At 41.3% G+C, this 17,119-nt stretch overlaps 1 protein-coding gene across 1 annotated transcript; it reads left to right on the forward strand.

Moving 5' to 3' along the window:
- C1H3orf38 (chromosome 1 C3orf38 homolog) lies at positions 1–12,111 on the forward strand. Its single transcript, XM_069868983.1, has 3 exons — positions 1–133; positions 4,048–4,268; positions 8,220–12,111. The coding sequence occupies exons 1-3, from the start codon at positions 1–3 to the stop codon at positions 8,775–8,777; spliced, it is 912 nt and encodes a 303-aa protein (XP_069725084.1). The 3' UTR covers positions 8,778–12,111.
- Positions 12,112–17,119: the final 5,008 nt, after the last annotated feature.

Consider the following 17,119-nt stretch of genomic DNA (forward strand, 5'->3'; position numbering starts at 1 on the left):
ATGGCGGCGCTGGGGCTGAGCGAGCGGGAGCGCGCCGGGTGCCGGGAGCTGCTGGAGCTGCTGCGGACCGAGGAGCTGCTGGCGCTGACCGACACCGTCACCAACCGCATGGTGCACCCGGAGAGCCGACAAGGTGCGCGGCAGCCTCGCCCTGCTCCCCGCTCCCTGCCGGCGGGGATCGAGGGAGCCTGTTCCCTGCTCCTTCCTCCTTGCTTCCCTGTTTCTCTGCTCCTTCCTCCCTGTTCCCTGCCGGCAGGGATCGCTGGAGCCTGATCCCTGCTCCTTCCTCCTTGCTTCCCTGTTTCTCTGCTCCTTCCTCCCCATTCCCTGTTCCCTGCCGGAAGGGATCGCTGGAGCCTGATCCCTGCTCTTTCCTCCCTGTTTCTCTGCTCCTTCCTCCCTGCGCCTTCCTCCCTGTTCCTGGCTCCCCTCCCCCTGCCGGCGGGGATCACGGTTCCCCGTTCCCTGCCCGGGGCGGCTCCGGGCTCACGGTGGGGGTTGGGGTTGGGGTGGGGAGGGGAACGCTCCTTCGCCCCGCGGAGGCTGCAGCCGCGGCTGCCTCGGTGCTGGCTGCGGGGAGGCTGCTCCTGCGGCGGGGAGAGGCCTGGGCCGAGGAATTTAAATTAGGCTGATAGAATACTTTGGGTTGGAAGGGACCTTAAAGATCATCCAATTCCAACCCCCCTGCCACGGGCAGGGACACCTCCCACCAGACCAGGCTGCCCAGGGCCCCATCCAGCCTGACCTTGAACCCCTCCAGGGATGGGGCAGCCACAGCTTCCCTGGGCAGCCTGTGCCAGGGCCTCACACTCTCACATTGAAGAAATTCTTCCTAATATCTAGTCCAAATATTCCCTTCTCCATTTTATACCCATTGCCCCTTGTCCTGTCACTACAAGACTTTGTAAACAGTCCCTCCCCAGCTTTCTTGTAGGCTCCCTTCTGTTACTGGAAGGTCACTGTAATATTTCCTTGGAGCCTTCTCTTCTCCAGGCTGAACAAGCCCAGCTCTCTCAGCCTGTCCTCATATGGAAGGCGCTCCAGCCCTCGCATCATCTTTGTAGCCCTTCTCTGGACCCATTCTAACAGCTCCATGTCCTTACATTGAGGATTCCAGAACTGGACACAGTACTCCAGATGAGGTCTCACTAAAGAGGAATAGAGGGGCAGAATCACCTCCCTTGACCTGCTGGCCACATTTCTTTTGATGCAGCCCAGGGTAGGGTTGACCTTCTGAGCTGCAAGAGCACATTGCCAACTCATGTTGAGCTTCTCATCAGCCAAATTAGATTTAGACTAGACATTAGGAAGAAATTCTTCACAATGAGGGTGGTGAGGCACTGGCACAGGTTGACTAGGGAAGCTGTGGATGCCCTGGAGGTGTTCAAGGCCAGGTTGGATGGGGCTTTGAGCAGCCTAGTCTGGTGGGAGGTGTCTGCCCATGGCAGGGGGGTTGGCACCGGATGATCTTTAAGGTAATTTAGGTATCTTAAGGTATATCTGACCTATAACATGAGCATCATTGAATATTCTGCCCTAGACAGAGAAAATACTGCCATGTGAAGGAGCAGCACAAGCTTCAAGCCTTGCATGCAGCAGAAAAGCAGCTTTGGCTTATAGAACATTTCTGTGTTCTTGCAGATGTGTGTAACTTGCTTGGTCTAAGTTCCCAAGGCGTCCAACAGATTCCTCTGTCCCAAGTGGAGATTTGCTCTGTGCCACAGAGGCTGCACCTCAGATATCCAAAGGTCGGCCGGTCAAGCTGAAGTGACCACTGCAGATGCTACCACAGCTTGAGGCCTATCAACATTGACTTCCACAGACCATTAATGCCAACAGCATGTGCCTGACCTCAGCAGGAGCACTGAGCTGTCCCCAAGGACTCGAGGGTGGCTGCTGTGGACTGCTGGCTCCTGTCGGGAGCCTTGTAAAGCCTCCCCGTCCATGCAGGCTGTGACCCTAGAGTGCTCAGACCTGGCTTGCAGTTTGTGGCAAATTGGCAGATCTCAAGCAGGTCTTTTTCTCTCAAAGAACACCCTTCACCCTCCCCCTGGTGAGCTTCATGCAGTGTCATGCCCTTTCTAATGCCCTGTTATTGTTTAAAAATTATATTTAAGACCCATGTGCCTCTTGCTGTTTGCATTAAATGACATTTGATTTCAGGCTTTTAAAGGCTAAATCACAAATCAGATGTTTTTTGTAGAACCCAGGACTTTCAGGTGTTGCCATCCCCCATCATTTTGTAGCTGTTGAGACCATTAGGGAGAGGGGAGTTGATTTTGCCTCTCTACTCTGTTGTGGGACCACACCTGGAGTACTGGAGGTCAATTCTAGGGTCTCTAGCACAGAAGGAACATAGATCTGTTAAAGCAAGTCCAGAGGAGGGCCACAAAGATGATCCAAGGGCTGGAGCTCCTCCCATACAGGACAGGCTGAGAGAGCTGAGGTTGTTCAGCCAGAAGAGAAGGCTCCTGGGAGACGTTATAGCAGCCTTCTAGTACTTAAAGGGGGCTACAGGAAAGATGGGAACGGGCTCTTTATCAGGGAGTGTAGTGATTGGATGAGGGAGAACAGGTTTGAGCTGAAAGAGAGGAGTTGGAACTGGATGATCTTCCAGCCCACATCATTCTAGGATTTTGTGATTTGTTTCATGACATTTAATTTTGTATCTGAATTACTTCAGGACACTCAGCATATTGCCTTGAAATATACTCATCCAAAAACCTTGAATGTGTTTTGTGTGATACAAAACTGACCTGTAGGATTTGCTGAGCACATTTCTTAAAAAGGTCTTATGCCTTTAGTTTTTGCTTCTTTTTTTTATCTACTTTTCACAGTGATTGTAGGTTTATTTAAAATATGTTAATTTTTAATTTCAGCTATTAGCCTCTTCTTGTTTAAACATACGATTTTTATAGGTATCATGTGAAGTAGCCAACCTCAGTTCAGGTGAGAAATGGCTACTGCAACTACTTCAAAAGTGAAATGAATTTCAGTTTCATGTTTCTTGATTTTGCCACAGAGCCTTGTAGCTGATTTTCTTAATGTAACATTTCAGTGCACACTATCATTGTGTGACAATACGTGGTGTTTTCTTACAAACCTGGGAGTAGTAACTTTATTAATGTGGAAATGAAACAGATTTAATTCCATCTCTGTGTATCTTCAGGAACCTAGGTGGAAACTCACTTCCACTACTGTGTATTTTTTCAAAGAAAAATGCAAACTTCTGATACTAGAGTTCTTGTTCAGCATACAAGGAATCAGAGCTTACCATGGTTATCTCTCTGTCTGCATTTCTTTCAATTTTCTGTTTATGGAAAAAAACTGACAACTTGCATTTTCTTCAGAAGAACAGTGTGTGCTCTGACTGAATTGTGTGATCTACCCGTTTGATGCAGAAATTAAAACTCACATTCCATATTCAGAAGAACTATAAAATACATGTCTGTTTCTTCTTTCTCTGTGTAGTCTTGCTTCCAAGAAGACATGTAGATGGTTTGTTTTGAATATCCTAGAGCTTTTCAAATGGAAAGTGAAACCAAGCTCAGGTTTTGCTAAGTGAAAGTGCTGTGTGGTGACACAAAGCCAGAAGACCTAAATGATTTAATGTTACATGAATTTATTTCCTGCATCTCAGGAAGTATAGGCAAAATGCGTTGTGCACAAGAATCTTTGTACTTCTTGAAGCACTTGAAGTTTCTAAATGGCTTGAAAATATTTGAAAAATATTAGTAATTTCATTTGGAAGTAAAACTTGCATCCTTCAAGCTGAAATAATACATAATTCCAAGTAGTCATGAATGCTGGAAGTAGGGATTACAAGATAGCAAAGTCTTCAGTAAAACCAACACTTTCTTGAAATATGTTCTTAGGTATCTTCTGTGTCTAATATGATTAGTTTGCAAACAAAATTTAAAGTCTTTGCATTTCATTTAGATTTGTCTTGGTTTGTGTTTGGTGCTGGTCATGAGTTCAAGAAATGGCTTAGGTTTGCATTTTAATCATGAGAAAAGCAACTGCTAACTTAAATTTCTTTACTTGCAGAAGCCATTCAGGCCATTTTGGTTTACAGCCAAAGTGCAGAAGAACTTTTGAAACGCAGAAAAGTCTATCGAGAAATAATTTTTAAGTATTTAGCAGCACAAGAGATTCCAGTTCCCCCTTCCTCTGAGAAGCATCAACTCATTGATTGTGTAAAGCAATACTGGAGTGGGAAGCTCACAACATATGCCTCAGAATCAGAAGAGAAAAAAACACATGCAGAGGTGAGTGCTGCTTTCTGAGATGCTTGAGGATGCTTCGTGTTGCTTTTGCAAGATATCCAGTATAAATGCTCTAATGTACATCCAAATATCCAAATTGTGTTTAGGAAGGTACTGAAAGTCTTTAACTCTTCCTTTTTTTGATTTGGTTTGGTTTGGTTTGGTTTGTTTGGTGTTTTGTTTTTTGTTTGTGTGTTTTTTTTGTTTTTGTTTTTTTTTAGGTACATAATTTAAAGATATCTGTGCCAACATATCACTTGCAGAGCACAATCTTCTGCTCTGTCTTGCGAAGTACCTTAGTGCATTTGAATTCTAGTGTGTGGGATCTTCTCAGTGCTTGCAGTTTTTAAGTTATACTGTAAGCCAAAATAGAAGTTATGCACAATTAATTCTGTGGATTCAGGGACAACTGAAAACACTGTTATTAATACAGAAACCCTGCATAGCCCCTTGTAATTTTTTTTAAGTTTTGGTATAAATCAAGGGTTTACAGTCATCCTTCAACCACATCAGGGATACCATTGGTAGGGCACGTCTGTCGATAGTGGTCTAAAATGTTGAGCAGGAGGGAGGGAACAGAGAGAAAAGTGCCTGTATTAAGTGGCTTTGCACTGTGCAGAGACAGTGCAATCAAAGTGATGCTGTCTCTAAGCTGATTTCCTTCTTAGTCTTTCAGTTAGAGTGCAGAAAGGATTTTAGTGAAATTATATAAATGTATAGAAATGTAAAGTTTGGAGCAGTGCCAGGTCTGTGTCATTTTTTTATCTTGATATTAGTAACACTTAATACGGTGTAACTAAATTTGTTTTGGAAATTATAGATTAGTTTGGAGTTCAAAATCTTGCCTTTCAGCAAATCCTTGTGGTGTAATGAACTTCAAGTGTTTTATTAGTCTTGGATCTTTACCGAGTAGTTCTAAGTAGCCACCTTGCTCTTTTAAGTGCTGTACTTGTGAGACCTACTGGGCAACAGCCCCACCAGCTGGACTGTTAGAGCTCTGTAGCTGTTGATAACCTGTTGCGTTGAGCTTTCTCTCGGGGATTAGCGTATAAGAATTATAATTTAGCTGAGAATCGTTTTCAAAACAATTTTTTGTGTGCATCCTTTGGGAAAAAAAAAGGGTTGCTCTTGAAGGGACACTTCACAAGTATTAACCAAAGTTTTATGATTGAAGGTAAATAAATTAAATTCTCCGAAGTTGTTGAAACACATTCACAAAGAGTGAGAAATTCAACTGGCTATTTATCACATACATCTTTCTTTGCCTTTGTTTTCTTTTAATTCTGGTGGCTCTAACCGTTTTGAACAGATGGATAACATGAATTAGAAATTCAGAATTAGAAACAGAATTAGAAATTAAGTACAATTTATTGTGAAACAAATAGAACATTTCTACTTTGAAGTCTCCAAACTTTTCACACTTAATACTTGCTTAAAACATACTTAATTTAGTACTTACTGGGCTTAGATGTTAGCAAACTTGTGATGTTTAATTTACATCTAAAAATCTTGTTATCAAGTTCCAAATGCTGAGAAGCCCTACACAATTACTGTACATTTATTTCTTGTTCAAAAAATGCTTTGCCTTACAGTTGGAGGTCATGTGTCTTTATGTTGGAAAGTTTGGATTATTTTTCCTAAGTAAAAAGTCTTACCTATTGTAAAAGAAAGCAGAGGGTAAACAAACTGTGTATGCACAAGTTAAGTAGGCTCACAGGAGTGTTGCTTGAGCATCTGATTGTTGCATTTTACAGTGATGCTTCTTTTACAAAGAAGCGTCCTCTAAACCGAATGTGTTCTTATAAGCAACTTTAAAACCTGTCTTAAATATCTAATTGCTAAGCAACTTGTTTGTGCTTAACTTTCACTGTTTTTCTGCACATAGTTGTAGGCGTACCAAGAAGTCAACTGCAAGGAATAGATCTTTTTCTCAGCTTGACCCATAATAGTGTCTAAAAAAAATCTCTACTGCTTACTTTGTTGCATTATATATTTAGTGATAGAGCACTTGGAGTGGTTTGTCCCCTCTTCTGATACGGTTTTCAGACCATGACTACTGGTTCCTCACTGATGCTTGCTTTTGCTACTTACTGTGAATTGGCTTCAAAAGTTTATACCCACCACTTTGTTGTCATTTTCAGCAACCCATCATTAAACTTAAAAATTATTTTGAAGTATTTCTTATCACTCTACATCTTAGGTGCATTTTTGGAGGGCATGTATGTGTCATTTTCTGTTAAACAAGATAAAAAAGAGCACAAGTGGCTTGTCCATAACCTATGAGGAAGTAGTGGAAGAAGTGTTATGAATAGTTTCATGCTTTCTTTCACTGGTCCATTCTTCTCTGAGGCTCCTAGACAGGACAAGAATCTTCGACTGAGCATTTTCAAACTATTCTACAAAGGCTTGGCTGTCTACTAACAATGTGTACTTTGTCTCACTACTTAAAAATACTTTCTCAGCACATTGAGTGTTGAAGAAAGGATATTATAACACTCTGAAGGGAAGATTTTTTTGGCAGGCTGAGCAGAATTGTCTTTATTCCCGGAGTAAGCCTATGCTGCTCTGTGAAAATGCCTGCAGTCCTCCTATCCTGATGTCTTATTGTCTCAGTCCATTTTAAGTGGTCAGTTGTACAATTTGAAAAATAACTGAGATTGCATAAGATTTTTGTCTATTTTGGAGGAGCAAAGGTATGATTTTATTTGATTTGGGCTCTTTTCCTATTAGAAATATGGTGAAGACTACAAACATCACTCACAAAAGTGAACAAGTACCTTTTGGATGGGTTTTGGCAGTCTTACTACTGCCAGGGCTAAATTCGGGCATGTGATGTGTGAGGAAAAATTCTGGAAGGCATTAATTCTTTGAATATCTGTTCTTCCTGGATTAGTTGTCCATTCTGTAAGCATATTCCACTGACGTAGGCAAAATACCCCCATAAATCCAAAGTATTCTGTCAGCTTCAGCTATTAGGATGTACATAATCAAAAGATGTCTTCCCACCAAGTGCTATTTGTTCTTATCAGTTACATGAAGATGCAGAGACCAACACAATTCACCAGATTAAAAGCTACCAAAAAGAAGAGCCTGAAGGCAAGATGAAACAGCAAGAACACATCAACAGAATTGCTTATTTATAAGCACTTTTTAGTAAATTGATATATTGTCCTGGGTTTGCCTGGGATAGAGTTAATTTTCAGAAGAAGCTGGGGTACAGCTAGGGCAGCTGATCCAAACTGGCCAAAGGGATATTGGATACCATGACATCATGCTCAGAATGCAAGGGGGTAGTTGGCTGGGGGGTGGGGTTGGCAACATGATTCGTAGCGTGGTAGGTGATGCGGTTTGTGGCGCAATTAGCAACATGGTAATCACGACTGAGTTTTGCGGCAAGGTTTGGGGGTGCAGCTGCAGAGCATGGCTTGGATTTCTGGATTGGTAGCATGTCAGGTGGTGGATTTTGAGCAGTGAGTGATTATTGGTTTATTTTCTTTTCCTTTGCTGCCCTGTTAAACTGTCCTTATCCCAACCCATGAGTTTTCCCTTCTTTTTTCCTGATTCTACTCCCAGTCCCACTTGTGGGAGGTACAGTGAGTGAGCAGCCATGTGGTTCTTTGTTGCCAGCAGTAGCCAAGCCATGACATAGACCTTAATGTGAGATCAGCTTTTCAGGTTGGATTTGTATCCTTCTTGTTTTGAAGACCAAGACAAAGCTGAAGAACTACTCTTACTGTATTTCTAAGAACCTACTCTGATTCTCTAGATAAGATAATCATGATGTTTAAAATAAATGAGATTTTACTCTATAGTTTTTCTTCAAGACTGTCTCAGAACACTTGAAGGTTTAGAGTGTTTTAAAAGAAAAGGATTTACATGAAGTTATATTGTTTTAAGTGGTAACTTGCGTGTTGAAGCTAAATAGTTCTAAGAAAAAAATGTGCTTGATTGCAGAATCACGGAGAGAGACAAAAGCCACCACAAGATCACATTCACAATCTAGGAGAAGAATTCTGTCAATGGTTCTTTGAACTCCTGAATTCTCAACATCCCTTGGGAGTAAAAGCTGAAGAAGGATGGGGACCACAGCACTTTTGGGAGGATGCTAAAATGAAGTTGTGTTACAACACATTAGAAAAAAACATGGAAGAGTATATTGGTGCAGAAATGGTTAGCCTTCGCCTGCTCTCATTGGTTAAAGAAGAATATATTCTATTCAACCCTAATTTGCATTCCAATGGACTGAAGTGTGCCATGTCTCCACATGGGTTAGTACTGGTAGCTGTGGCTGGCACGATACATAGGGACAACACTTGTTTGGGCATCTTTGAACAAATTTTTGGACTTATTAGCTGTCCTGTTAGGCAGAATACCTGGAAAATAAAAGTTGTGAATCTTAAAATAGTTGGACAGAACGCTATGGGTCCTGGGATGCAAATTGAAAAACCCTCCCTAAAATATGAGTCACACCAATTGCAAGAGTTATATGATGGGAAAGAACTGACTGTTTGAACCACAGAAATTCTGAGCAACTCTTTCACAACTGAATGACTGGGGGAACATACCACTTTTGGTGCATAGCTGAATATTGAAATGGTTAGGACCATGTGATGTTGTCTCTTTTTTGAGTCACATCTGCTGGATGGCAAACTGACATACAGAGTCTAAACTGTTAATACAAGCGATGCTTTTGGTTACCCTTCCAGGAGCAACAAACATTTCAGAGAATGACTTTACATTTTGTACTGTAGTTGTGAATGGAATTAGTTTGGTTATTCTTGCCTGCAAAACATGGTTACATTTAAATATGGGATGGCAGCAGTATGTCATGAACTAGATGACTTCGGGTTCGCAATTTTCATGTTGCTTCTCTTCAGGCCTCCAGTTAAAACTCTTATCTGAGTTGTAACAGGAAGTTGTTTCTTCTGGCTTTTTGAAATTTGGATTAGCAAGTGTCTGAATGGACATGTGAATCCCAAGAAAACCATCTGCTAGTGTAGGGAGTTTTTGGAGAGGACAGACATTATAATACAAATACAGACTGCTGCCATTTATCTTCTGAATGTGGTTCCTCACTGTATAACAGAAGTAGTTTAATGGGACAATGCAAGGAACTTTGCATTGTACAAGTCTCTTTCTCTTAGGGTTAATAGCTTCCTTTCCTTTTACCTTGTGTTTCCAGCTTTGTCATGAATACAGACAAACTCTGTTGTATTTTGTCCTCAAGCAGACAAATTTGAGATGGTTGCCCAGGCATCTGTTTGTAGCACTGACTCACTGACCCTTGTATCAAGTAGCTGATTTCATGACCTACCGCAGCACTGTATGAACCAAATGCTTTGATAATTATTTTGTATATACATAAAACAGATTTTAATATAAAAGATGTGATTTTTATATATTTTCTCAAAATCAGAATTTTATCTATGTTGAAGTGTTTTATTACATTGACATTACGTCTTGAGTTCACTGTAAAAATAAAATATATTATTCTAAAATAATTTCTAAGCAAAATCTCAAATACTGCGTTGGAATTTTCTATCCCAATAAATAGCTTGAGTTGTAGCTTATTAAGCTACGGATGTATAATAAATAAAAATCAACCTGAATTTAAAATTTGGAAGAAGCAGTTTCGTTCTGTGTATTTAGAATTGCATTCCTCTTCAGGTGAGGACAAAAGCCTACCTGAAGGCCTGAATGGGTACCTTTTCAACAGTCAGTATGGCCATCTGTAGTTCAACTAAATATTTTGTCATTGGCAGAACTGTACTTTCTAGTGGCAGCGTAGCTATTACTTTAGTTAGTGTGTTAAATATGAACATGATTAAGGGTGTAGTTTTCATTACTGCTGTAAGTTGCTGTGGTGTGGGTGGTCCACTCCCTCCACTGGAGTACCTGTCCTGGTTTCCTTCTTGTGTCGGCATTATTACTTACGCTAACTCTGAACAAGAGAGACTGGTCCTAATGAAACCTAACTCCTTGTCAGAAAGGCTTCAGACTGATCAGCTCTGTAGGAACGCTGGCCACACAAGCGCTAGTGTTAAGTGTGAGGAACAGAGATGAGAATTTGCTGGTTTTTTGGTGACGACCTGAATTTCTGTGGGCTTAAGCAAGTTATCAAATAACAACCTTCATTAATTGTTACGTTCAAAATGTTTATGCCTTATAACTTCAAAATACTGACTGCAAGGAGTGTTGTGGTAAATCAGCTTTTTACTAAGGCTGTACTTAAGAACTTGTTCTTACTTGTTCAGTTCTCCTAAACAAAGTACACAAGACGTTAAATTGTCACAGCCTTGTGACCTCTGTGTAAATCCCTGTTCAGTTTCAGACTGGAGTAGGTGCTGTTCGATTTACTGATGACCTGTTGGTGCAGTTGCTGCTGTTGCTCTTTGTCAGGCTGTTAAGAATCTGCATACATTATACTGCTCATTAGCTGTTGAATAACTGACTTCTGCGGCAGCTGATTTTGATGTCTCCTTATGGGTTACTTCAAACTAGTTACCAAGGAGCAAGTGGTATCAGCAGTTGATGAGCAGTTGATGGTTGCTGCTGAGCAGCACTTATCCCAGGCTGCTGCTGCAAAATGCAGGAAATGGCACAGTGTCTGTTCCTTACAATCCCATCACCTGAGTATTTGGTAGGCACTGACAGTCAGCTGATGGTGAGCAACTGTTACTAATGGGTATGACTTTTTATCCTGTGATACACCTTCCTCTTTTTCTCCCAGGCCCGCGTTCTCTCTTTAAAAAGCATCCTCTTCCCTTCTATATGGGTTTTATTTACACTTGGAAACAGGGATTCCAGTTCTATAATGGTTCTTACGGCTCTCCATCTTGCATGGAGTCAAGAACTGGGTTTTGAAAGCTGCTGCCAGATGAGTCAGCACCGGCAGAGCTGTTTGCGGTCAGGTTGTAAGGGGGACAGAGAGGTGGCACTGCCTCTGCTCCTTCATATTTTGTGTATGTAGCATGTTCATTTTGTGCCAAGTGGGAGTTGTGAGGTCCTGGCTGCAGTAGTGCACCATAGGATATCACAGATAACTTTTAGGCATTCTTATTATTGTTTGTAATATATGTCCTTACTGGAAATTCAGAATTCAATTTTCAAATAATTGTCACATTCAGATTTTTTTTTTTTTTAAGAAGAAAAACACTGAGTGCCATGTAAATATGAGAAGATACTCTTAGCTTTACCTTGATTTTAAGGAAAAAGTTAGGACTTGTTTAAATAGAGTACAGCCAAAAAGCTTGAAATATTTATGGAATTGATTTAATCACTCCCTCTAGACGCTGCCATTCAGAGCTGAAGTAACTTGTAGCTGGTTTACCTTTGGAAACAATGGCCATCTTAGTTGCATTTAGGAGATTATGTAAAAATAAATAAAACTTATTTGAAACTGTTTTCGTTAATTTTCCTCTCATCACTATTTAGTCAAGGCTCAAGACATATATTTTCATTACAATTTCTTATGCTTATCACTACTACTTAAGCTGAAAAGCTAAATTTATATTTTCTAGATCTATCTCTGCCAAGTAATTTGTTAGTAAGCAAAATACTGACTTGCAACAAAGCGGGCAGGACTTGCGGAATTATATAGATGTTTAACAGTGGAAATCGTGACCCTTTGTTCTAATCAGCCACACTGAATGGATTTTATTTTTTGTCTCTGAAGTAGGAAGCTTGAATGTCTTAAGGCAATGTATGAGCAGAACCTCTGTGATCATGCAGGCCAGCTATCTTACTGCAAGTTATGCTGTATTTCTTTTCTGTGCTTACTCCTTATGCCAAAGTGAAATCTTGTGATTACTTTTCATGGACTATTAAACAAGTTCTGACTTGTGTCTGTGGTCTATATATCCATCAGTGCTCAACCTCATGTTATTTTATCAAAATTGTTATAGTAACGAAAGAAATGTGTTTTGTTTGGATGCTCACTTCCTTCACAAAATTAAATTTTTAACTGTATTCAGGAATTTAAAATACTACTTATATAATAATACTTATAATACTTATAATACTTATAATACTAACCTGATCGCCTTCTATGACAAAGTGACTCGGCTGCTGGATGAGGGAAAGGCTGTGGATGTGGTCTGCCTGGACTTCAGTAAAGCCTTTGACACAGTTTCTCACAGCGTTCTGCTTGAGAAACTGTCAGCCTCTGGCCTGGACAGGCGCACACTCTCCTGGGTGGAAAACTGGTTGGATGGCCGGGCCCAGAGAGTGGTGGGAAATGGTGTGAAATCCAGCTGGAGGCCAGTGACAAGTGGGGTTCCCCAGGGCTCAGTGCTGGGTCCAGCCCTGTTCAATGTCTTTATCAATGACCTGGATGAAGGCATCGAGTGCACCCTTAGCAAGTTTGCGGACGACACTAAGCTGGGTGGAAGTGTCGATCTGCTGGAGGGTAGAGAAGCTCTGCAAAGGGATCTGAACAGGCTGGACCGCTGGGCAGAGTCCAGTGGCATGAGGTTTAACAAGGCCAAATGCCGGGTCCTGCACTTGGGGCACAACAACCCTGTGCAGTGCTACAGACTAGGAGAAGTCTGTCTAGAAAGCTGCCTGGAGGAGAGGGACCTGGGGGTGTTGGTTGACAGCGACTGAACATGAGCCAGCAGTGTGCCCAGGTGGCCAAGAAGGCCAATGGCATCTTGGCTTGTATCAGAAACGGCGTGACCAGGAGGTCCAGAGAGGTTATTCTCCCTCTGTACTCAGCACTGGTGAGACCACTCCTCGAATACTACATTCATTTCTGGGCCCCTCACCACAAGAAGGATGTTGAGGCTCTGGAGCGAGTCCAGAGAAGAGCAATGAAGCTGGTGAAGGGGCTGGAGAACAGGCCTTATGAGGAGCGGCTGAGAGAGCTGGGGTTGTTTAGCCTGGAGAAGAGGAGGCTGAGGGGAGACCTCATTGCTCTCTATAAATACCTGAAAGGAGGTTGTAGAGAGGAGGGTGCTGGCCTCTTCTTCCAAGTGATAGGGGACAGGACAAGAGGGAATGGCCTCAAGCTCCACCAGGGGAGGTTTAGGCTGGACGTTAGGAAAAAATTCTTTACCGAAAGGGTCATTGGGCACTGGCACAGGCTGCCCAGGGAGGTGGTTGATTCACCTTCCCTGGAGGTGTTTAAGGCACGGGTGGATGAGGTGCTGAGGGATATGGTTTAGTGTTTGATGGGAACGGTTGGACTCGGTGATCCGGTGGGTCTCTTCCAACCTGGTTATTCTGTGATTCTGTGATTCTGTGAAAAGAGGTGTCTAATATTATTCATCTACAGTCCTGCTTGCTTAGTAATCCAAGGAGGGAATCTTAAGCTTGCTGACCAGTCTTCATCAAAGTACTTGCTAGATTGATTTTTTTCTCCTCATAAATTGCAAAGGTAAGTGAACATTGTCTTTGCAGACTTCACCGTCTATTTTTCTTAATGTTTCATAATGCATGTACCATTAAGCAAGCTCTCAGTTTGACTCTGTCCTACGTCCAGTTCTCTGAACAAAAAAAACTCCCAACGCTTATTTCAGATACTATTTCAAAAGGTGTCAATTCTTGATTGCTGCTGGAAGACTGTTTCAAATCTCAGATTAGCTCTAGTTTATTAGTTCACAAATTTATTGTAATATATTCTGGTAGTGGCTGCAGAAGTAACTCTGTTGTTAAACCATTGGATTGAAGAAAAACAATTTTTTGTAATTGTGATAGCTTTCTCATCTGAAATGCTCACAAGCAATAGGGTTTCTCACATTGGCTGCAGAGTATCTACAGTCCACTTCGTGTATCTTAATGGAAATTAGGCAGGATAGAAGTGACAGTTTCCCTGCTAAGCACTCTATGAGTGCAGCTCTTAATGCTGTTAGGGGGTCTGGGTGCCTTCAGAAGCATATAACTTTCCTAATTAGTAGCTGTTATTTTGAAATGGGAAGCTAGCAGTATCTTGGACCTAAATTCTGCCAAGGACACTTCTTAGAGCTAGGGTCATATTGGCTTTGCCGATCAGAAGTAAAGCCTGCTGTAGGAGGTGGGGTTAGGCAATTCTCTGCGGGAAAACCATCTAAGATACTGCATCTTCTCCTAGATTACTACATTACAGATGCTTGTGTTGTATTTTATTCAGAACAGGCTGTAGGGAATTCTTAATGCAGTACACCTCATAGGCTGGATTTTCTGCTTTTCAGACAGTATGAATTTGACTTTATTTCTGAAATCTTTACTAACGTTTTTGGTGGTTGAAATAATTTGCGTAAGTCAGATGTGTTTTGTGGCCAGTAGTTGAAACTGATTTTGTATCAATTATAGAATTGTTTAAAGAAATCTACAGATTTAAAGATAGTGATGCAATGCATAAAGTAAGTTCATCCTGCAGAGCAATGCCATGGACTAACTGGTGGCAGAAGGAATCCTAGTGTTAGAAAAAGCGAAAAATGATTGTAGTAGCAAGACTGTATTGTTGCAAAAGAGTGTGCAGTGCTCTGAACACCTTGGTAGTAATTAGTAAAGGACTAATATTTGTTTATATTAAACAGAATAGTAGAAATTGTACTTCTGCTGTAAAAGATCAAAGGAATCTGATGTAGGGAACTTCTTGAACATCTGGACCAGAGGAGGACATATTACAAGCCTTGTCATTGAGATTGCCAATTTGTCAGGGAAACCTAAAGGTAAGGTTATACACTCCTATACACACAAAACCACATCTCCAGATAGAAGGCTCCCTGCCTCCAGAAGCGGACCTCTACTCACTGAATATGCACAGTACAAAACACATAACTTTATTAAAACGAAATGTAAATCACTAAGCAGTCATTTATAGAGGGAAGTACTTGGCATGTATTTGCATCACAACTTTTGTAATAAATTAAGCATAGAGGCTCCGGTTGGAGGTGCTTGATTTGCAGAAAGCCACTGAGCACTCAGCCTTGAGCAGTGCTGAAATAAAATCAATATCCCAATTCGGCATGTGAGATTGGCTATTTGAATGCTGGGTGATGAATCTGACATTTCAGACAACAGTATTATAGCAAAGTACTGTATCTTTAACCTCACTGTGTGTTTTATTAAATGTGAAGTTCTAATGCTACATTAAATGTGCAAATGCAGCTACTTTGCCTGCATGACCTTACTAGGAATTGCAGTGTTTTCTTGTATCTGTCTTCAAGCATCAACTGCTGCAGTAGTTTTTTTAGCTTGTGACTGATTCCTTGATCTCTTCAAACTGAACCGAGGGAACTTCACAGATTTAACTGTTACGTATGAAGAACTGGAGGAGAAGAATGTTTGATTGAATATTGATTTTTCTGTAATTCCCAGTTATTTTGGACAAATGTCAAATACTTTTGACAAACTAGTTTTGAAGGTTCACAGATATTTATTAGAGTGGAGTCTAAAGATGGTTATATAATTCCACATTCTTGTTAGCTGTTTCCTCTAATACATGCTCTTATTTGAAATGCAGTGTTGAGTCACTTCCAAGGCCATGAACGACATATGTAAGCAGCTAGATAGGCCATTCCAGGTGCTGAACTTCAGCATTTCTTTATTATCCTGCTTTTATTTTTTATCTCTTCCAATTGCTTTCGTTATGGTAGGGAATTTTCCATGTTCCCTTGTCATGAAACGCTTCTTTTTGCATTGCTTGCTGTTTCCTGCAATCCCATTTCTATCTTGATATCTTGGTTTTTTTTTTCCACTAACTGTCTGAGAAGGGTAAATTCTTCAAGGCGATCAAGTTCTGCAAAAAGAGGAATATAGCCTTCAGTAAAGAGCAAATATCACAGAATTTGGCTTTTAGCTCATGCAATGTACTGAAGTGTTCAATGGATTTTGGTTTGGAAGACTTAATGCACACTGAAAATTTACTTTTTCAGGAAACAAAGTAGAAATCCTACATTAAATGTTATGTTTCTCCCACAGTCTGGAATTAACAGGACCTGGTGTCAACTATTTTTCCAGATGTATTTCATTATACACCTTCAGGCTCTGGTTTAGAGTCTGATGTATTCACCAACACAGAACACGGGGCTCTCCTATTTTCTGAACAATGCTGACATACTTACAGTGCAGTTAGCAATACAAACACTAGTACTAGCCGGGACATAGAGTAGCCAGAGACAGGAAAGAGAGAAGCTCATTTAGTCTGTCCATCAGGGAAAAAATGATAAAAGATGGGTAAGTAAGGCAATTTATGTGGCCCGCATAGAGGAAAGTTGGAGGACAAGCATCTGGCAACTGATAGGTGTGATTACAGCAACGCTTGTTCAAGCGCCTTGTCGATCATGGAGGGGAAGACATTAAAGAGTAGAATTTTATATGTACTGACAACATTTGCACTGGTGTTAAGATCCGTTGACATTTTGAGTTTCAGTTTGTGACTGATGTGAAATTAAGCCTCTCTCTGGAAAGGTTAATTAGCCTGTATGCTATGGAAATAAACCTGGAACGCGCAGTGATGCCAGCTGATTACAAGGAGTCCTCTTTTTTAAACTCATTTTCAGCTGTTAGTACTAGAAAGGAGTGTCTCGTGTAACTGTAGGGGTAATAACAGTGCTGTCATCATCCGTGCCCTGTCTGCAGGAAATCCAGAGGCTGGGTTTAGTCTCAGCAGGCATAATGGCCTCTTGGTGACATCTGGTGGCAGATTCATTGCTTGCCTGTAGTCGCACACTATGAGACTGTGCGCTGATGCGCACAAGCACTCGAAGCTTGCTCTGGAAATGGGAGAAAGCCTTGATCAAGAAAGCGCTTGCTTTTTCCCCTCTCTGTTTGCTGGCAATGAAATGGCCTCACGTTGCCAGTGGCTCCCTTGCCTTGATCGAAAGGAAGGCTCGAAGGCAATCCAACAGCCCTTCAAAGGATCTGAAGGA

Source organism: Phaenicophaeus curvirostris, chromosome 1 (genome assembly GCF_032191515.1).
Source record: "Phaenicophaeus curvirostris isolate KB17595 chromosome 1, BPBGC_Pcur_1.0, whole genome shotgun sequence".
Classification (NCBI taxonomy): domain Eukaryota; kingdom Metazoa; phylum Chordata; class Aves; order Cuculiformes; family Cuculidae; genus Phaenicophaeus; species Phaenicophaeus curvirostris.

What these genes read in the sequence shown, in the direction of transcription:
- C1H3orf38 (XM_069868983.1), top strand. Translation starts at nt 1, where the DNA reads ATGGCGGCGCTGGGGCTGAGCGAGCGGGAGCGCGCCGGGTGCCGGGAG. An exon ending in GCACCCGGAGAGCCGACAAG is followed by an intron (nt 134 to 4,047) that starts GTGCGCGGCAGC and finishes CTTTACTTGCAG; the next exon opens with AAGCCATTCAGGCCATTTTG. An exon ending in AGAAAAAAACACATGCAGAG is followed by an intron (nt 4,269 to 8,219) that starts GTGAGTGCTGCT and finishes GCTTGATTGCAG; the next exon opens with AATCACGGAGAGAGACAAAA.